General features: G+C 53.7%; 1 protein-coding gene across 1 annotated transcript; it reads right to left on the bottom strand.

Moving 5' to 3' along the window:
* Nucleotides 1–3,636: 3,636 nt before the first annotated feature.
* Nucleotides 3,637–21,630, bottom strand: LOC125707856 (pumilio homolog 2-like). Its single transcript, XM_048975229.1, is given in 25 exon segments — nt 3,637–5,833; nt 6,124–6,294; nt 6,297–6,318; nt 6,477–6,598; nt 9,207–9,332; nt 9,433–9,570; nt 9,944–10,072; nt 10,213–10,342; nt 10,483–10,750; nt 11,154–11,390; nt 11,487–11,583; nt 11,585–11,820; nt 11,944–12,084; nt 12,164–12,290; nt 12,836–12,978; nt 13,224–13,301; nt 13,304–13,318; nt 13,394–13,490; nt 13,580–13,853; nt 14,069–14,238; nt 14,325–14,515; nt 15,117–15,219; nt 15,412–15,480; nt 19,123–19,519; nt 21,410–21,630. Coding segments are annotated over 24 exon segments (3,600 nt in total). The 5' UTR covers nt 19,507–19,519; nt 21,410–21,630; the 3' UTR covers nt 3,637–5,701.
* Nucleotides 21,631–22,405: the final 775 nt, after the last annotated feature.

Here is a 22,405-nt window from a genome sequence, read left to right as displayed (position 1 = left end):
CCCCACAGATACCGCACACATCCCAGCTATGCCCCACAGGCACCACCCACATCCCATAAACACACTGCACACATGCCCCATAGACACCACACAGACACACCCTGGCCAGTACTCTGTCTGAAGGACAAATACATCACATACCTGGATGTGCAGAGAGTAAGTGGACCCCCCCTCCCCCCGAGGCAAGGAACGTGCTTTTGAACCAGCAGAAATACACGTGACAGCTGCCTGCGAGCTGGATATCAGAGATGATGGTGGATTGAGTTTCTGGGGGGTGACAGACCCATTAATGTGCCAAACCTGAATCCATCCAGCTGTAGAGGTGGAGCTCTAGATCAAAGGCAGGTCAGGCACCACCGGCACCACAGGGCACCAGACCATGCCAACTGCACCCGCTCAGTGCCATGGCGACCATGGAAACAGCTGGAGTTTCATGGATGCTGATGCTTCAAATGAATCAGACAAAATATTAGAGAAGATTAACTAAGACTGCTCAGGATTGACGTTTGGAAGATGATGGGATCATTAGCCTGCTGTCACCTTCCAGGGGAAGAAGGGACCTGTCATTGTCACAATCATGCCTCTGGCCACACAGGAGCCGCACAGTTAATCCAAACGTGAATCACATTCAGGAGGAGGGAGGTGAAAAAACAACACGTCCTACTACAATCATTAGATGTGGTCACATTAACGGGCTACCCAGACGTCCTCGGGCGCCTCCCCAAGGCTGCCTTAGCTCACGGTGTCCAAGTAGGACAGTCAGTGAGGCGAGACACGCCCGCAGATCAGGTGTCACAAGAAAATTTATATCTGCAGCCATTTTCACAATACGCCATCCGATCTCTGGCCACATGAGTCGCACGGAATGTCACGCAGGGCGAAGGAGCACGGTTTGGCAGGTGCTCAGGTCAGAAAGTCACCAGCATTTATCAGTGCATCTCCATGATCCAGCTTCAGAAGAGAGAATCAAAAAGACATGTGCTAATGTGAGGAAATCAACTCACAGGAGGAAAGGCTTTCAAATCATTAACTGGTCTGAGGTCCCGAGTCACAGAAGAGCAAACAGTAAGGTTGTTATTGATGAAAGCGATGTTGTGATTCAGTGTTGATTTGTGGGAAGGCTGGCTGATGTTCCCACGATTGGGATATCCAAGGGGATAAAAGTGGTTTATTTTAAATAGCAGATCCCTTCCTTGGAAAGGGTGGGGGGGGGGGGGCTGACACAAAGACACAAACGGCCTGGCAGCACAACGCCACAGCAGCCGTAGAGAAGAGAGACCACTCACCTACTCGCTCTCCCCTAGGGCAAGGGCCCCTGGGCTGCTCTCCTCCAGCTTAGCCAGTTCGGTCATGGCCAGCAAACCCTCGGATGGGCTGGCAGTCACCACCCTGGCTGCGGTCATGACCACCGCTGCCAGATGGCTTAAACTGCAGCAGCTTCCTGCCTACCTTGCCATTCAGCTGAGCAGACACTCCTAAACACACACACGCATGCACAGAGCTGCCCAAGTTTACTCACGCATCACTTCCTGCCTCGGCATGTAGGGGCGCCCAGGCTGACACAACCTGAATCCTGCCCTGAAACAGTGTCATTGCCAACAGTGTCATGTTTAGTAAACACCCCCCCGCCCCAGTCCTGTAAACACACAGAGCATACGTCAGGCAGCACTGACGGAAATCTGCAGGGAGGTCTCTTCTGCTTGCCTCCTGGCCCCACCTGAGGATGAATAACTGTCCTGTAACCCATTACTGTCCTGTAATGACGATCATTCCTAATCCTGGGCAGCGAGATCATCGCACTCGCCTCTTCCCCTCTCGCACTTCTCGCATTTCAGGGTCAGTGATTTCACCGTTTCACTGTGGGTTCACAACCCCCCACCAGCAAACCGTGCTCTCAGATGGTACTCTGCTTTGGATAAAAGCATTTACTAAGTCAGTAAGTCGGATTACTGGAACACCAGGCTGTGGTGTAATATCCCTGAGGTCATACGTAACATTTCAACGTACTCAAAACAGAGTTCTGAGTTGAGAACTTCAAAGTTCTCAAACAGAACCAGGCTGTTGGTTCAAGGCCCGTTTTGGTTTGCAAACCAAGCTGCTCCAGTACAATATTCCACTGTGTTAACAGGTATGTTTGGAGAAAATCAGAGGCAGAAGCAGCTTTTTGGTTCAGACATCTGTCCGTGAGAACACAGCTTTACGAGGCGTCTAAGCCGCAGACGCTCCCAGCTGCTTACGAGTCACATGGACAGACCTGGTCCTTCAAGGCCACCCAAGACAAACAGGCCACTGATACCGACAGTGTCTAAATCACAGACAAGCAGAAGCAGGCTCTGAAACCCTCGGCCGCTCCCACTTCTCGGCTCGAGGCCGTGGGCCATTTATGCACCAAGCTGGGTGGGGTGGGGGCCACTCCTAGGGAGCTAGGGAGCCCTTCGAAGAGCTGGCATCCTGCGAGGTTCATGGGGTCGGAGTTCCCAGCCAATGATGGGACCGGTGGCAGACAGCTGGGGAGGTGAAGGAGTCAGTTGGGGGAGGGATGATACAGCTAGTTTATTTAGGGTCTGTGCCACTTCCTCTGATGACTCATCCAAAGCCAGAGGAGGACGATCACTGGCTTCATGGACAGCACACCCCCCCCCCCCCCTTGCAATACAGGCCAGGTCCGAAACACCCACAGCTTCAGCCAGGCTCTGACTCAGCGACGTCTCCCATGGTTCCCCCAGGAACGGCAGGCGGATCCAGTTTACCCAGCAGACATGCACTGCCTTGCGTTTCCTTTGGAAATGCTGAACGATGACAGACAAGCAGAATTTAACACAGCGCAGCCCGGGGATGGCAGAGAGGGACCTTGCCAACGAGGGGAACACCAGTGCAAGTTTTAACACCATCATCACAAGCCACACCGGTGCAGCGACGACGCTGAGGTTAACGTCCCCTGGGCCTTAAGTTTGCAGTTGCAAAGAAAAAAAAAACCACACCAAGGAGTAGACACTCAGGGTATGACAATACAGCCGAATGAAACCTGACCCAGCTCAAAGCGGACGAGGGTGACCACTGTCCCAGGTGGGAAGTCTGGGTACAGCGACATCTGCTGGACAAGCAAGGTACTGATGACACCACAGTCACCATCACAGATACAGCGGAGACCCAAGCAGGGCCGTTAAGGCTTTAGGCGCTTTCAGAGGGGTTCACCGTACGCTTCACCAGAGTCCCCTGCAACACCGGGAGGTGCACCACACCAAAACCCCGCGTATTTAATGCAGTCTCACAAACGAATGCTGAGCTGATTGCAGGCGAGCATAATGGCCACTGGGGTGCGGCCGCCTGACTGACTTCCAAGGCGGCGAGGGTACAACAGCACACATGGGGCCGGAAGACAAAAGCCCAAGAGACCGCTGAAGACGCCCCAGTGTCCTGAGAGCGCTGGTACGCCTTTGAAACGCGAGCTCCTCAAAAAGAGCGAACGCACTCCCCAGCGGGGGCACAGACTCAAGGGCAGGGACGCGAGAGCAGGCAGGGGGGTAGGGGGGATACTCCGGAAAGCCGTCAGGCACACAAAGGACTGGTGGAGACGCAGACAAAGGCTTCAGGAGTACGAGATAGGAGGAAGACGTCGAAACGCAGTCAGAGGCGAACATTACAAAGGATTGTTTAATTGTACAGTCACAATTCTGCCTGGGGGAGGGTGAGGGACTGAAGTTACCTCTGTAAATGTACATAAGGCAGCTGAAAATGTACATCACTTTAGATAGTGTTACAGCCTCATATTTTCAGATGTATAATTGACAGTATCTTACATTTTTGACTTACAAGTTAGTAGGTGTCCCAAAATACAGCACTCTTCAGTACAAAAAAAGCCTGTCAAATCAGACATCGCCAAGGTACCCAGGGGACAAATCATTTCTATTCAGTACACAAAGTTTACTGTAAAATGCTTCCAAAATGTCAATATGAATAGAGTATCTGACAGCTGTTTAGTACAAAGACTTTCTAACAGATATGAAAGCCATTTCAAATTGTGAAGCCATATAAAGGTTTAAAAATCACTTGTGTTCCAAAGAAATGTACAGTTTACACTATATGCAAGGGGGAGAGGAGGGGGGATGGATATACACTAAAATTCAAATTTCAGATTTTCTTCAAAAGGGTAAAAGACAGTACATTTACAGCATTGAGGTTTACAAATGTACAACTGTACAGACAATGTAAGCTTCACTACCAAGCCAGCAGGGCTTATGAACACCGAGACAAGATTCTAATTCAAAACTGTAAACTTACAACTATGTATTAACTACACACTGATTACATTTTAATATAAACAAAACAAGCTGCTGCTTCATGCATACCATAGAAAAGGGGCTATCAGGACCCATCTACTGACAGCCATTGCTCAGGACTACATTATAGTATATTATAATATCCCATTATAAATATTAATACAGCATTATAATATAATATAATGTCTCAAAGAAAGAAGCCAGAGCCCCCCCTTGAAAAGGTGGGGCTGGGGGGGGGAAGTACACAGTTAAATGTTGGCATGACTAGAATAAACTGGACTGCCCCCACCACCCCAAGAAGTATGCAAAAGGGAGGACAGCTGTTTGCTGTTACCAGCAACGAGGCCTACCCCCCCCCCCCCACCCCAGTCTTGCCCACCACTGGACCCCCCCAAGTGAGCTATTTACTTATATACAAAAGCTGCTATACAGGTGCTAAATTATTTTTGAAAACAAACGTGTATTTATATATTTATATATTTATATATATATATAGAGGGCAGTGTTCATCTCAACTACACAAACTAGATGAAACCATATTTTTAAAAAAAAAGTTGCAGTTTAACATATCATTTACATAATGGAAGCTTTCGTCCGGTGAGAACATGGAAACCACCAAAAGACAACTTAACCACGGTTATGTACAGACCACCACCCAGCCCAGCGCCTTGCGGACGGGGGGACAGGCAGCATTGAACACACGGGCGCGCCTTAGACCCCTCACAGCCCACCTCACAGCAGCCACCAGCAAATAAGGAACTGAAGACAACGTCAGGGTCTCGAATTAAATAAAAGCCCTAAGGGCGGCCAATCGCGGCGGCGCTGAGCCCCGACAGCCGTCGTGACGATGGCTATAAAACGAACATAAAACCGGAAGTTACAACGGGGTAGCATCGCTGCCCCCTGGTGGGACTGCACATTAATGCAAACAGATGGCTCGCCTCCCCATTAAATGAGCAGAGACCAGACCTTAGGGGGACGGAATATCTTTTCAAAAGAAAAAAAAACAACAAAACCTGAATGTGTCTGTGCCGCACTGCCACGATCCGCAACAAGTCACTTGCTGGTATAAGAATGCTGAAATTCAGCTTAAAAACTACCCATATTTTATACAGCAAATTTACAAGGTAAAAATTTACAAAATATGACAACCAGTTTTGATACAATTACATCATATACAAGCATTCTGTGCTTTCCCCAGCTCAGTGATGTGACAGCCCTCCAGGCCACAAGGAGGGGGGGGGCGCTAAGGGGCTTATGTTGTGGTGGGCACACAGCATCGTCAGGTTAAGTTGATTTTTGGTAGTTCCCTTCAGGACAGTATCACAGAGGGCAACCCTCTCAGGGGGGGTGGGCAATGGGGCTATACTGGAATTACACTAGTGCCCCCCGTGCCAGGAAAGAGCCAGCAGGAGGGCTGCCTACATCAGCCCGTTGGTCGGAACCCCGAAGGGACCCAGGTCTGTGTTGTTCTTCATGTAGTACTTCTCCAGCTTGGCCAGGGATGTGCTTCCCGTATGTGTACTTGCGCAGGTCGCGATGTGAGGCCGGATCTGGGGAGAGAGAAATGGGGGGGGGGGGGGGGGGGGGCCTGCTTAAAATCAAGCAAACAGCAAAAATGCGACAGGACACTGCCGAGAGTTGATGAACCTCCAGGGCCAATTCCCAACACGGGGAAGGGTATCAGACCCTGAGCTCATGCCCCAGCAACACCTCCCAGGGTGGGAGCCCACGCTGACGGACCCCCCAGGGGATGTGTGCTGCAAGCAGGCAGCTTCCACCCCGGGAATCGGCTGCGGTCGCAAAACTGCGTGGCCGCACCAGGCAGCGATTTGCATGGTACCTTGTGCATGATTATCTTGCGCTGCGCTGGCTCGGCCATGTCAATCATCTTCTGCACCACATAGTTGGCGTACTGGTCCTTCATCATGCTGTAGAGGGCGCTGTGCGGCCCGTCGTTCTGGCAGCAAACCTCGTCGATGAGCATGGGCTCGCTCCGCGCGGGATGAGTGTTGTCACACACTTCTCCACCACATTGCTGAAGGAAGGAAGAATAGGGAAGGATGGACGAAGATGAGGAGGGGGGCCGAGGAGGTTCAAGCCACACGTTATGTACTTGGGGTCAGAGGTCACATGGCTGGCCAGTAGCTCCGCCCACAGCACAGCTTCCATCATTCCTGCTGTCCCTCCCCTCACCTGGCAAATTTGTGCTGGCTGAGAGCCAGGACCTTCCCCCGGATCTCGGCAACAATCTTGCTCTTGTCTTCGGCTCGGCCATGCTCCAGGACGTGCTGGATGACGTAGTTGCCGTATTGGTCCTGCGGGCCAATGCAGCACACATGAGGGCCGGCTCAGACCCCCGTGTGACAGACAGTCACGGCTGTGGTTGAACACAGATCCCGGCGGGTTCCCGCTGCCCCATAAAACAGCATGCAGATGGCAGAGAAAGGCGGTGCTTTTCACCACAAACATTAGGATCACGAGGCAGAAGCCCTACAGAAAACATGCAGGTGCACGTCCCAGGACTGTGGCTGACCCCCCCCCCCCCAACGGAGTCGTCAGGCTGAGTGGCTGTAGCAAGGCGTCTCACACAAGCACACCACCAACAACCACAGAGGGGCCTGGGCACAGTCTGGTCTCTCTGTGACGTTATCCAATAACATCACTTCAAATCACGATCCTAAAATTACTAAAGACGACCCTGTGTACAGTGTTTAATCTATTCAGAAGTCATTAAAAAAAAAAAAAAAAACACATTACTGAATGACTAAGAATATTTTGCGCATATAGGAATTATGCTTTCTCCACAAGCAAGTGCTAATTAGATAAACTGCATCTCTTCATAATTGCCAGCTGAAGGAAGGTTTCCGGAACATTTTCACAAATAAACTGGGAAAACTGAGGCCAGAGCATATCAAGGAGAGTGCAGGAGCACACGGAGCCTCTGGAGGGCGCCACCGCTCACCCAAATGTCTGTGGTTTGAAACAGAGAAGAAAAATGTGTCTCTGGTCAAGCAAACGCTGAACTCTTGCTTTTGTTTGATCTTTAAATGCTGCCATGTCAGGCTTTTCAAGATCTCAGAGCATTTATTGTTTGTCGCTACAACATTGGAGTTATTCATGATCTGATCAAGCGCTAATCGGCACACAGAACCCAGAGGCGGAATACCTGCCCCAATGGGTGAAAACTCAGACACGAAAAATAAAAGCAAATAAAAAAGGGAGGGGGGGGGGGGGGGTCCATGGGAGCCATGGGCAGGTGAACACAGGATGAATACGATCATGAACTTGTGTGCTGCATTTTCAGTGGGGGGTGGGTGGGGCCAAACAAGCCGAAAGCTACACCCCCACATTGCCGTTTCAAAGATCACAAATGCTCTGGCCTCTGCTTCTATGCATCAAGTGTGGAGAAGAGACTGATCAGAGGAAAGGGGAGGAAGGGGAGGGCCCCCCTGACACGGGGGGGGGGGGGGGGGGGGGGGGAGGGGGGCGGAGATAGCTGACCTTGAAGAGCGCATCGCTCGGCACCGTATAATATGTTTTGGGGGTCATCTCCAAAGATACTCCTTGATAAGTCTAGATGGAATAAGGAGGTGGGGGTGTTTTCATGAGAATCAGCACACAGGCTTCAGACAGGCGGTGAGTATGACACGGACGGGGGTGACGGCCTGTCGGACAGGAGGTGAGTATCACACGGACGGGGGTGACGGCCTGTCGGACAGGCGGTGAGTATCACACGGACGGGGTGACGGCCTGTCGGACAGGCGGTGAGTATCACACGGACGGGGTGACGGCCTGTCGGACAGGCGGTGAGTATCACACGGACGGGGTGACGGCCGGTCGGACAGGCGGTGAGTATCACACGGACGGGGGTGACGGCCTGTCGGACAGGCGGTGAGTATCACACGGACGGGGGGTGACGGCCTGTCGGACAGGCGGTGAGTATCACACGGACGGGGGTGACGGCCTGTCGGACAGGCGGTGAGTATGACACGGACGGGGTGACGGCCGGTCGGACAGGAGGTGAGTATCACACGGACGGGGTGACGGCCTGTCGGACAGGCGGTGAGTATCACACGGACGGGGGTGACGGCCTGTCGGACAGGCGGTGAGTATCACACGGACGGGGTGACGGCCTGTCGGACAGGCGGTGAGTATGACACGGACGGGGGTGACGGCCGGTCGGACAGGCGGTGAGTATGACACGGACGGGGTGACGGCCGGTCGGACAGGAGGTGAGTATCACACGGACGGGGGTTACGGCCTGTCGGACAGGCGGTGAGTATCACACGGACGGGGGTGACGGCCTGTCGGACAGGCGGTGAGTATCACACGGACGGGGGTGACGGCCTGTCGGACAGGCGGTGAGTATCACACGGACGGGGGTGACGGCCTGTCGGACAGGCGGTGAGTATCACACGGACGGGGTTACGGCCTGTCGGACAGGCGGTGAGTATGACACGGACGGGGGGTGACGGCCTGTCGGACAGGCGGTGAGTATCACACGGACGGGGAGACGGCGAGTGTCAGGCATGCAGGTACGCCGAAACGCACTCAGGTCACACCGGCACATGAAACATGGCATCAACTCAAGCATGCGGGGAAAAAAAAAAAAAAAAGACTCCTAAGATGGGGGGGGGGGGGGGGTTAGAGTTCTTGGTGAGCAGATACCAGAGGAGCAGCTGGCAAACACCACAGATCCTTCATAATCACCCCACCCCCCACATGGGGTCATTGCTGTACAGGGCCACTCAAAGTACCATTTAGTTCTTCAAAGGGGGATTTTCAGGCAAACATTTAGATGCCCCCCCATAAGGGGGGAGGCCAAGCCACAGTCTGCCTGGCATATTCTCTTTTGAAATGCCAGCACAGGCCCAGGCACAGCTAGGCCTCGCTCAGACCAGGGGCTCGACTGCCGGCTCTCACCTGCACAAGCTGCTCTGTGTGCTGGTGCAGCTCCTCCAGAATGGGCAGGGTCTGGTCCTGGGTGCAGTGCTCCAAGATGCGCTGTATCACCCGACAGCCATACGGGTGCGTCGACAGCACGAATACCTGAGGGGGGGTGGGGGAGCCAGCGGAGAGGCCCCCACAAGTCAGTGCGTGCTCACACACGGCAAGGCTTTGGCAGGAGAATGCGCAGGGGGGTGCTGACCTGGCCCTTGAAGGCGTCGATAATAAACTGCAGCGCCTGCGGCTGGACGCACTCAATGCACTTCTGCACCACATGGTTGCCGTTCTGGTCTTTGACGCATTTCAGCACGTGCCCGTCGAGCTCACGCACCATGTCACTCTGCGTGAGGAGAGAGCGCAGGAGGGGGGCGCGCACACACAGACAGGAATCAGTGCATGCGGAAGGGGGGGGTGGGGGCGGCGGCGGCGGCTCAGAACTGGGTTTGGATTACGGTCCATTCTGACTGGGCCTGGACCTCAGTGTCAGCAAATTCCAAAACAGAACTGTTAACTAAACCACTCAATTGGAGCTTCAAGCTATTTTATTGCTGGTTGCCTGTCTAGGCATTTCCCACCATTAAGTCCTGACTGGTGAGGAGCACACTTTCTGGAGAACTGGGGGGCATGAAGCGTGTAAGACGGTGGCCGAGAACCGGGACGCGGGCAAGTCACTGACGGAAGACAGGAAAGAACAGGCTGCAACTTACGATTACCTGCTGGTCGGACGAGATGGACTCCAGGGCTTTCTGGATCACGCGGCAGCCGTACATCTGCAGCGCCAGAGGCAGCACGTGGCCACGGATGCGGGAAGCCAGCGCCAGCTTCTGGTCCATGCTGCCGAACTGCAGGGCGAGTGGAGGCACACAGACACGGTGTCGGTTGGCTCAGAAGCGCACAGGGGGACCCGCACGGGGCCAGCAGAGCAGGATGGACCAAGGCACAGGGAAAGGGGGCCATCGGACGGCCGTGGGCGCATCCTCACCTCGAAGAACTTCTGGATAACGTAGTTGCCGAAGACGTCTGTCATCAGCTGGTAGGCAGACTGCAGGATCTCCGCAAACACCATCTGCCTCTCGGCTGGCGTGGCACGTTCCAGCTTCTGCTGGATGAACCTATGGGAGCAGCAGGCAGATCACATGAAGAACCCTGCCACATCCATCAATGCCAGCCTGTCGGGGCACTCAAGGGCCCCTTACACAAACTGCATATCCCAGCATGCCCCACTCCCTATAAAAGTCCGCCCTGGTGGTACCTGGAGCCATGCTGGTCCTGGGAGAATTCCACGATGTGGCCAGCGAGGTCACGCAGCTGCAGGTTCGGGAAGCGGTTGTTGCGAAAGTCCTCCAGCAGGCGGCTGCGGCCTGAGGGCATGACGTCGGAGCGACCGTAGCGCAGGCGAGACGGCGGAAACAGCTGGCTGCTGGAGCCGAACAGGCTGGAAGTCGCGCCTACGCCGCGATACTTTGCCTCCGCCCCCGGGGCCGCCGAGATGTAGCGACCACTGCCGTTGGTCAGGCCACCTGCAAGGATCAGGGATGGGGGAGGGGGATGGTTACGACAACGGCAATAAGAGGATGGAGCGCTTCTACCTGCAGCATGCGGGGAAAGCTCAGCAATGCTAAAGGCTAAAGACACCTTAGCCGGCAGCTAGAAACAAAGGTGAGCTGGACTGGTATGTCAATCATCTGTAAACAAGCCAGCGAGGCGTACGGGCACTGCAACATTCCGGAAGGCCTCTCTCTTGGCCCTGGAAGGGTGGGGCGGGGGGAGGGGATGTTTCGCTTATGACCAACAGTCAGTGGGTTGGTGAGGTGGAGAGTCCCGAGGGCAGATTCCAGATGGCTGCACATAAATGACGAATTACCTGAAGACACGCCGACAGGGTGATCGCATCACGCAGGCAACAGCCAAACAAACACTCACCCAGGTGCAGGCTGGAGGAGGAGCCATGCGAGGAGAGCGACGGGGGCGGGGTCAGTGAGTGGCTGGGCGTCTGGCTGGGCAGGGGCATCCCGATGGGGCTCGGGGACGAGGAGAATCCCAGGCTGTTGAAGAAGGGCTGGCCGATGGGTGTCAGGCTGCTGCCACTGCGCTTGTAGAGGTCCGAGCCGGCCGAGAGTGAATCCCTGCGGGAGGCGCTGTTGCTGCCCGAACTGGCCACTGAGAGGAAGAGAAGCGAAAAAGATGGGGTGAGGACGAAGGCACAATAAAAGTCTCTGACAGCGGGGGGCATGCAAGAGGGCAGACAGGACTCACCAGAGGAGCTGAAGCCCCCGAGGGCCGAGCCGATGGCTGCGCCTAGTGAGCCAGCTCCCCCAAAACCCAAGGAGGAACTGGCGGGGGGGGGCGGCTGCTGCGGGGCTGTGTGAGAAGAGTGAGCTGCTCTGGGAGCTGGGAGCCACAGAGCCGGCACCGTAGAAGGAGCTGGACTGCACACTGGCGCTAGGGTGCGCAGGCGGCGGGGGCGGCTGCTGCTGCTGGGGGGGCGGGGGCTGCTGCTGCTGCTGAGGGGGGGCACCCATAGGCCGGAAGAGGCCATTAGCTGCCCCAGTCAGTCCACTCCCCGAGCTGGAGGCAGAGGCTGCTGCGGCTAGAGGAGAAACACAGGGTGGGACCGTTATGCTTATACAGCGATTCCCCCCCCCCCCCCGACCCACACACATCCGCTGCCGGAAAAAGCCGCAAACAGAGAACGGGTCCAACTGCAGCTTACCAGCCTGGGCAGCCGCTGGGTTGATCAGCACCGGAGTTTGCACCAGCCGGACTGGGCCGCCGAGGCCCGTACGGGCTCCCGGGCCCATCACCAGAGCCCCGGTCTGGTCGTAGTAGGCCGCCGGTGCCAGCACCTGGTAGCCTGGGACAGAAGGCGAACGCGGCGGTCACCCGGAGAACCGACGCCGGCCGGTTCCTCTCTCGGACAGACGGAGGCTCACCTTGCACGCCTGTGGGAAGACCCTGGCCAAAGGCCAGTGTGGGGTTTCCGGCCGCCAGAGACTCCTGCTGGTTCTGCTGACCCTGGCCCGGGGTGAGGGGGCGCTGGTTGGCACCACTACGCATTACCTGGGACGGGTTTACACCGTGAGACTGACACACCTCGGTTTGGCATTGACTGGCCACAAGGGGGCAGCATATCCACAACACACAGACTGAAGACACAGAAGGCTGAGCTGAACAAGGCCTCGGGCTCCCCAGGTGACCCTCAGCAACCCCAGGTGACCCTCAGCAACCCCAGGTGACCCTCAGCAACCCCAGGTGACCCTCAGCAACCCCAGGTGACCCTCAGCACTTTCGTTTTAGGGACTCAGGACGCATACTGACGTGGGAACGGTCACAATGGGGGGGCTGTTCCCCGGCCATCAAAAGTGCTCATTCAGACAGGAGATGCTGTATTATTAAAACACACGATTTTGGGGCAATAACATCATGCGAATGATGACATGAAGACTGATCAAGCCTCACAAGAAGTAAGGCCTAACAGCTGCTATCAAGCCACCACACTGGGGGCGGGGACCATATCTCCTGCAAAGTCCTCTAAGAATGCCCCCCTACAGAAAGCTGGGCGAAAACTCGGCAGTGAGCCAATCAGACGAGTCGGGAGGCGGTACCTGTTGCTGGCCCTGACCCTGGTTGGCTGCTTGCTGGTTGGTGGAGCTGTTGGCTGCGGCGGCGGCTGCCTGCTGTTGGAAGAGGTTGGCGGGATACACACCCCAGGGTACACCGTAGTACTGTGGGGGCACCACTGCAGGACCTGGGTGAGGGTCATTCAAGGTCTCAGAACATGACGACTCTGGTCCAGAAAGATCCCAAGGGTTCTTTTAAGAGCTAATCTTAGACTCCACAGAAGACCAGGAACTCGGTTACTGGGGCAGCAAGGTATATAGTCTAGAGCAGTGTATCCAACGCAGCCCTCTGGGACCCCCCCCCACCAGTCCCCATGTCATCTACGAGGCAATCGAGGACACCCGACACTCTGCGCTGAGGGGGTGATGTCACCTGCAAGTGTGGCGGCGGCGGCCAATCCAGCAGCAGTGTACGGGTCAGTCCCGGGGGGGGCGGTGCTGATGATAACGCGGCGGGGGCCAGGCCTGCTGGAAGGAGGCGCCGTCAGGGAGATGCTGCACCGGCTGGGAGGCAGGCGGGAGGGTGGGCCGCGGGGCACTTACCGATGTGCTGCTGCTGAGCGGCGGCCAGCGCATACTGCTGCTGCTGCTGCGCAGCTGTCAGCTGCTGTACGGCCAGGTGGCTGGGTCTCTGGAAGAGCTGCGGCCAGAGACGGGGGGGGGGGGCTCAGACAGCTCTCAGGCAGTCACCGGGCACCCCAAGGCCCCATGCATATGTCCCATGCCTACCTGGTGCTGGGGGTTATAGTCGAACAGGCCCACGGGGGCTCCGGAAGAGTCCATCTGCACCTGGTTCGGTGGGTAGTCAAACTGCAGAGACTCCAGGCCCACCTGCTCCATGCCGTCCATCCCGGCAGCTTCCTGGTTCTGGAATTCTTCGGCCGGAGCCTTGCCCACACCCTGGGGGTGCTGGTGCTGACCTAGCATCTCTGAGGCGGCCTGAACCGAGCTCAGCCTCTCTGCCACCTCTGTAGGGGAGGCCTGCCGGCTGCCGGGGGTGCGGCTATTTGGGTGGGGGTGGAGAGTTCAGTCACACTCAGATGCAGACATACATCAAGGCAAAGCTTCACAACTTAAAACATCAACAGGCAACACCGAGGATATGAAAGCATTAGCCTCCAGGTGGCGCTGGTGCACCGCTGGTTAAAGCAGCATACAAAAACCCAAGACTGCAGCCCTGAGCCACACTGCACAGCTGTTTCTAACTTCGGCACTCACTTGAAGTCCTTGCAGTCAGCCTCCATGCCGTTGGGCAGCCCGCGGCCGTTGGCCTTGGCCACATCCTCCCCCTCGGCCTGGGTCAGCTCTCTGCCCTTGTCCTCCTCGAAGGGGGACGGCTTGTCTTTGTCTCCCTTCTCTGCCGCATTGGAGCCTGCGTCACTCGCACCCTGCAGACACAGGGAGTCAGGATGCTGCCAGGTCCCCCGAAACAACGGGGAGGGTAATCGCGAGGGGCCCGGACGGCCACTCTTACGTAAGTCCTCTTTCCGTAACGGCCGTCCGGCTTGTCCCCGGGCGAGGAGCTGAGGACATATTCCACCATGCTCACTCCCAGACCCCCGCTCTCCGAGCGCGGCGACAGCACCGAGTTCACCTCGCTGTTGCCGTGGAAGCTGTGCCCAGGTCGCGCCCGCTGCACCATAATGGGCTGCGACATGGAGTGGTCTGGAAAGGGTAAGGAGGACAAGATAATATCAGACAGGCAGACGAGCGTGACACAGTCAGCTCCACGCAACACTTCCAGCGCCAGCACAATCGCGATCGACAAGCCACGACAAGCTTTTTAAAATTACTGCGGCTGTCGTGTCCCCTGTCAACATGCACACCATACTTAGACACTTTTGCCAAGTGACGCAGGAGCAAGCAAAGCCTGAGGTCAGAGGTCACCGTCAGCCAATATCCGCAGCAGCTGTGGTTTAGCACCCAACAGTAATGTGATTAGAAACCACATGCACGGATTGATAACCTAAGCAACAGGCCAACTCTGGCTGACAATACAGCTTCCTGATAACTGTGCTGACTGGCACCATACAGGGAAGAACAACAAATCAAGACAAACCACCGGCCTAAACAGGACAGGCAGCCTAAAGGACAGACCATCAGGGCTTCGTACTCCAAATAGTTCACACTTTTTATACTGTTCGCAAGTGGCCAAGACGACAGTAAGGGAATCAAAAACACATACTGCAGGTTCCAGCTCAGCACAAACGCTGAACTGGTTCCTACAGGGACGGTGGGAGACACAAAGCAGCATCGGCAGACTTACGAGAGGCCCAGGTGTTCTCTCGCCATTCCTCGCCCAGGAAGATCCCTTTCTGACTGTCCTTGGCCGAGTCATCAGTCTCCCAGATTTTTTTTGCAGGCAGCAGCTGTAAAGGTTACATTTCAGCAAAAGGATGAAGGATGCGTGCATGGAAACAATTAGTGTAATATTGCCTTAATTACAATTCACTGAAAGAGGGTTTGGTACTAAGGTAACGGAGGCAAACGGCCACCTTTAATCCCAGTTTTTTTTTCTTGTTTTGCGTCCTCCTTTGAAAGGCAGTTTGCCTGCAGCTTACCTCGCCCATTCCACGCGACTCCAGTGCCAAGGCCTGAAAATCATGGTTCATCTCGTCTACAGAGCGCACCTGCACAGGAAACACAGCTGTCAGAGAGACCCCCACAAAACACGCGCTGGTTTAGGTGGTTGCACCCAGGAAAGGAAACAAACGGCACAGCCATAAACAGCACAGCCATAAACAGCCACACAGACACAGGCATTTCGTACAACAGGGACAGCCTGGCAGGGACTAGAGACACACACAGATTGATTTAAGCCACAAAGCGGCCAAGGTGTCACAGAGAGGGCAACGCGGAGGCAGAGCGGCACGGCCAAGGTGTCACAGAGAGGGCAATGCAGAGGCAGAGCGGCGCACAGACAGAGCGGATAAAGGCCAGTTCATACTTCACTTTTCCGCAGGCGCATTCGGTAGTTGTTGCTTTTTGGTTGTTCATAGTAGTTGTAGGTAGTTATGGTGAGCAGCTTTATGGGGGGGGGGGGGGGGGGGTCGGAAGTACCTGCCCATCTAAAGGCCAGACATTATACCGAGGTGCACAGTATTTTAAAAACAACACTATTCCGGTATAAATTTGTCAAGCCGATGAGGGGGGTTGGGGTCCCGGCTAATTTTGTCGTAAGGATTTCAAAGTACTGGGACATGCCATATTACCATAGTACCACTCATTTACTCATATTGCTGCCTGTATTTGTGTTTTTGCCATGTATCTGCCCTCTCCTGGTCGGGTGGAATATCTCTGTTGTATGCAGCACTGACCACAACCGTCCGCATCCACAGCTGAATGTAGTATGAACACAAGCTGCCGCGCAGATGACCATACCCATGCGGGAAAGCGAAGCATGAATTAAGCTTTAGCTAACAGAGAGAGCGGCACGCTGGCCAAGTAGGAACCTCGAAGATAACACAGTCATACGCTAATCGCTGTCAGCGACCTTTGTGTGCCACTTGATACCCACCCCCACATTTTCAGTCTGCACTTCCTGTTTATTTAGAAGGGAGGAGGAAGGCAGAAAGGTTCGGCTGCGGCAGGGTTTGAAAGAAACAGGGCACGACTGCCGTGGACGGCACGTGCACAGATAAGCGCGCACACACACGCACGCACACGCACGCGCCCCACCTCTAAGCACAAAATCATGGGCGGCAGCAGCAACAGCAGCAAGGCACTTGGGGCGACCCTGACTCCCTTTCTGCTCACAAAACCTGGCAGGAGGTCCGCTTTCACGCAATCACTCAACAGCCACAACCACTCCCATGACAGAGAGGGGATACGGGAGGATCAGCGGATATCACACCCACGACAGAGGAGGCGGTAGGGCAATCGACAGACTTCACACCCACGACAGAGGAGAATGCTGGGGGATAGATGGGGATGCAAAAAAACTAAAAAAAAAGAGCAGATCCCCCATTCCCATATTGCAACACCCCACAGACTCATCTTAACTCTGTGACATAGCTGGCATGTGATCATTCAGAGCCCCTTCTGCTCACGCCTGGTGCATGGGGTGACCCTTCGTGACCTTTGACCATCCATTACCACACTACAGGCTGCGTGCTCATCCAGCACTGGGCAGAATCCAACAGGAAGCCCCCATATGTTCAACTGTGACGTCTGGAGAAGCCAGACACTGGCTGGACAGGCTCGGCCTAAATCCAGTACCAAACCAAAAGAAACTCGCTTTGGAAAAACCGTTTGATCCAGATTATCAACTTCCTCTGCTGTAGAATTGTCCAGCGAATGTGCCTGAAATGTAAAATTGTAGATTTTTTACACCTTGCTAACATCAGTTACATTAACTTCTGCAGGATGGAACAGGTGTAAACAGAGAAAGTGCAGGACACAAATGTAACTAGCAATGCAAAATGAGTGCACACCTGACCAGCATAAAAACATGCAAATCTAGCAACATTCAAATATCCTATATGAGCAGCTGGCATGGCAGCAGAAGCCAACCCCTGGAGGAATGAGCAATATCAGATGCAGAACCCCATGCCTGTGGGCAGTACGTGGAATGACGGAAAACTAAAAAAGAAATAGATGTTTTTAAAAGTGCTGAAAACATGACACAGTGAACTTCCGTACGTGGGCCGCTACAGTAGAGAAGCCTGTCTCCCATTGCTCTCCACGCATCAATTAACCTTCAGTCAGCATGCACATCTACGGCGGCAGGCGAGGAACAGTAGGGGCCGGACACCTGGCGGGACCCACACAGCAAAAACCTGACTACATGGCTTGCAGGCTCTGAGCACCACGGTAAGGTGCACGCAGCACAACTTTCAAAAGCTACCAATGCATCTCCTCACACCAACAAGAGAACTTCAGGGTCTCCCCTTTGCGGTGAACTGAGCCTGAGCCGGGGACACAGGCGTACACCACACTGCACCGGGAAGGGTTACGGAGTTTCGTGTGTCGCCGTATCCCAGGACAAATGCCGGGGATCCAGGACAAAGGAGAACAGCTCTCCAGAACAACTACCTATTCAAATCCAAAATGGGGCCAAGAACTCGCCTGGCCTGTCATGCGGCCTCACGATCGCAAAGGTAAATCAAAGGTGGTCCATGGTAAAGGGTCACGTTAGCAGCCCTAACTCGCAGTTAACATGGCCTGAGTAAGGGATAAGGCAACTTGGACAAAGACTCCTGTGTGGTCGTTCTGTCTAACAGAGCTTTTGGGTTACTCGCCCAAGCCAGCTTCTTTGACTGCGATTCACAGCACAGCCATACTGATGTTGGTGACATTTTCCACTAAAAAGGGCCATAAATAAAAAGGTTGTACTGAACGCTTTGGCGATCTGACTTCTCCAAATAGCACTGAGAACCTGGGCACGTGACAAGACGGCCACCTCCCAGTGATCCCATTAAAGCAGGGTAGAGGAGCAGCCCCTGCAAGAGATGCAAGGCTCTTATGTTTTTACAGCAACTTCAGCTGTACAAGCAATTTAGTCAAACAGCAGCAATAATGCTGTCCTGCAGGCCCAGTCCGTATACTTTGGAAAACATCTGTTTATAGTCACCCATTTGAACAGAACTCCCCCCTTATCCCTAGTGAATGTTCAGAGCGCTGCAAAGTACCCCAAACCACACACATTTAAAATCAGCCCAGGGTTTTATAATACATTTAATTTCATATGAAAGTGCACAAGGTTGGAATAACTGAAGGAAAATTCAAGAAATGCTAGTCAGGCTTCTTCAGCAGTAAGATATCACCCCAGAGCAATCTTTCATAGCAACAACTATCTGATTACGTTTGTTTTGATTCAGTTTTCCTGGAAAGCAGGAAAAGTATGTTTGATACCCTAACTACACACAGACAAGAGATGTGCCGCTAGCATCCCGTAAAAGCTGTACATATAGCCTCAAACTGTTGGCAAATTCGTATAGCTGTCGGTATGTGTGTTCAGGCATGTTTTCCTGAACAGTTCAGACCCACTAATCCCAACCCAGAAGGGCTACAGTTCTCACTCCGCGTGAGCAATGACAAAATACTTTCTCAATTAAAAAACCTCATATGTGGTCGTACGTGACAATGCCAAACGAAAGTAACCCTTCAAGACCAGGACTGAAGCCACACACTGGCCATACACTTCATCAGCTGAGCAACACGATGCACTTTTCTGTGACACTGACGAAGTCCTATGAGCTCTGCTTCCTGTTCCCAGATCCCTCCATCCACCATGACTCCCCACCCCTGGGCAGCAAATCCGCTGTCGCTACCTGGTCCATGTGGATCCCGTCTCCCGTGGGCCAGCGATGCTTGCTGGTGTAGCCAGCCAGCTGCTCCCCAGGTTGCCGCTGGAAGAAGTAGCCCACGGTGGCGTCGTCCTGCGAGCGCCCACTTAGAGGAGGCTGGGCCCCCAGGGCACCCACCACTGTCGCCGAAACTGCCGGGGCCAAAGAATGAGGGTTCGAGGCCCCATCCAGGGCCTGCTGTGCCTGGGCCCCGCCGGGACCTGGTCCGACTCCACCCCCAGCCAAAGCTGCCGAGCCCGGGACTCGGACCCCTGCGGCCTCCTGGGCGCCGTTGGCGTGCCGCATCCCCCCGCGAGTCTCCTGCCAGCCCACTTCATTCATGCCTAGGAGGACGCATGGAATGCTCATTCCACGGGAAAACCTGCAGGGAAGAAGCAAACATTACTCTGTGACATCACAAGGTTAGACTGGGCCGCCAGCTGTGCTCAAGACGGTCACACACGCTTAAGCACTTTTGCTTTTAATTGAACAACAGTTTGACTTAAGATTTCTATAGGAGCTTAAGTCGTCAGATGGGCATTATATGAAAAGGTGGCTAACAGGCAAAACCAGATCTGACAGCCGAAACATAAAAAGGCAAGACAAACAGCAGAGCATGAGGCAGACAGCACACAGCTGAAGACAGACATAATGACAGTCATTTCTCCCATTTCTTCCAAAGTGTTTGCCTTGGGCATCCTTGGGCCAGAGCAGTGTCTAAACACCATGGCACAAATGAGGGATAACCACCGCATCTAAAAAGTAAACCCTCATTGCTGGAGAGCTCATCTAGATACAAGTAGTGCCTGGTTTATCATACAAGCTTATTGCAGTGTCAGTAGGTATCCAGTGCTGTACATGTTTGCAGCTGAAAATGAAATCATGCTTATGTAAGCAATTTGAGCAGAAAAACATCCAATCAATGAGATCGCATAAAACGGTAAATGCACACCTAGGTAGATGACTAGCACAACGCACGGCACTTTATATTTATAAAATCTTGCACAAAACAGCGTCAAATAACTGCACGGAAGACCAAAGCCTTGTTTCAGCAAGACCAAATTTCAGAAATAAGGCTGAACTCTTAATGAAAACGTGCTTTTATTTTCCTGATCGTGATGCATGTTCATCCATCCGCCACCTCGCAATACGTCCGCCTCTCACGATCCGCCAGCCGCCAACAATCAGCTTAACCAAGAGACAGAATAAAGACTACAGATCGAGTCTAACCACATTTTTAACAGAATCAAGCGCAGTAAAAGCTTTATTACGGAGTGGGGAATTCCCCGTGTCGTCCTACTCGGAAAGACGTAAAATCACCATCTATTTACGGGGAATATATGGGTATTAAAAAACGCATGCAATGTGGACGGGACCGAGAATTGGGCATAGGCTAAGAGGCTCGTTAGAGCAGTCGCAGCTCTACCCTTACCAGGAGCTTAATACCAGAAAGAGTGCGGAGAGAAAGCGAAACCTCGGACGGTCACCCCGCTCAAGGGCCTCGATGTGCGGAAGAAGCGAGGCAGAGACGGCTGGTTGGCCCGTTAGCGAAAGGAGGCGGGCATGCGACTACAACGAACAACATAGTCGGTATTAAAGAATAAGCTAAAGTAAGATGCTGCAGGCGCGAAGTGCGGCCAGCTACAGCTAATCCGACAAGAAAGCAAAACAAAAGACGAGCTGCCCGCACCGTGTTTACGATGCGCCGCGACTTGAGGTTCCGGAAACCCCATGACCGACAGCTCCCCTACTGCTAACCAGACAATTAATACCAATTAAGCCCCCTAACCAGCGCTACGGCGAACTGTGAGCGTCTCACTCAGCGTTTTCAAAACAACAAGTCAGGCATCATATGCGAGAAAGCGACGGCCGGCTGCGGCGCAGACAGGCCTCCCACCTGAGTCAAAACAATAAAAGGGGCTGAAAACGCGTCGAGCTCCGAGCGCTTCGTGTCGGCGAGAGCGGCCTCCGTTCCGCTCCTTTGTCCCGAAACGTGGAAGGCCGGTCTGCCGCTAGAAGGAGAGCCGTCCGCGGAACGCCAGCGGCTAACAGGCTAACAAAACACAGGCACGAGAACGTGCCCCCCCCGCAACGCGGCCGGCACGAAGGGCCTCGGCTGCCCCCAAAAAAACAACAAATAATCCAGCGGCGACGAAGAAGAAACCCCATAGGGTGTCTTGTTTTTGCGCCCCGCGTCCGTGACAATAACCCCGGATCTGAACCCGTCACGGCGCGCATGTCGTCGGGTTTGGGGGATGGACGGGATACTCACGGGCAGCGCCGACGGATGGCGATGGCTCTTTATATTATACAGCCGTGGTGCTTTTTTCAGCTAAGTGGACGCTCTGTGGTGTTATTTTTTTGTAATTTTTAATGGGTTTTTAATTTATATGTCAAGCGGGACCGTCGCCCTGCGCCCCCCTCCCCTCACGAACTACACCAGCGACTGTGGAGTTTCCAGCAATATGGCGCCGGCAGCAGGAGGAGGAGCGTTTCCTCAGCGGCGAAGCCGTAGCTGGCCGAGCGACCTGGTTAGGACGCATGCGTAAACAGCTGTCCGCGCTCGACCTGTCACTGCGCATGCGTAAACAGCTGGTTGTACACATGCGCGGCCAACTGTACACTCGGCTTTCATACTTCGCATGCGTGGAAGGAAATGTGGTTGGAAAACTTTAAATAAATAACTTGTCAGCATAATACCCGTTTTATTTAATAAGTTTGTGTCTACGTGAACAAACGGAATGAGGTTGAGGTTTTTTTGGGGAAATAAAACATCACGGAGACGAAAAACAGCAGATTTTGCGTGCATGTTGGTTTTTCTTTGGTCTCACTGGCATAAGCTATCATCTTGTGTTTACAGTTTTAAAGTATATCGTGTACCGTATATCTTTTTTTCAGATATAAAATGTATTTTCTCTTTCATCAAAGTATTCTTTCCACCAGCATAATATTCCGCATTCTCGTAGTATTTTTCATATCTTTGATGTCAGCGGCTGATGTCATTCTCTCCAATAGAATGTTGTTCGAATCAACGGTACTCCAATTGTACTGATTAGATTAGACTGGTGTTGCTAATCCCCAAAGAAAATTTTGGCTTGGAGGCAACAGTCAGCGGAACCAGCACACATATAAAAATATATCAAGCTGTTTAAAAACCATAAGTACATAAATATTAAGATTAGAATTAAGTATGAATAGACCCTGCCCAAAACCTACAGCTTGGTTAAAAAACCCAATAGGTGACAGAACAAATGACCGCAGATACCCA

The sequence above is a fragment of the Brienomyrus brachyistius genome, chromosome 14 (assembly GCF_023856365.1).
Source record: "Brienomyrus brachyistius isolate T26 chromosome 14, BBRACH_0.4, whole genome shotgun sequence".
NCBI classification, from domain to species: Eukaryota; Metazoa; Chordata; class Actinopteri; order Osteoglossiformes; family Mormyridae; genus Brienomyrus; species Brienomyrus brachyistius.
Note: the sequence above shows the minus strand (reverse complement) of the source record. Positions and strands in the feature narration are given on the sequence as shown.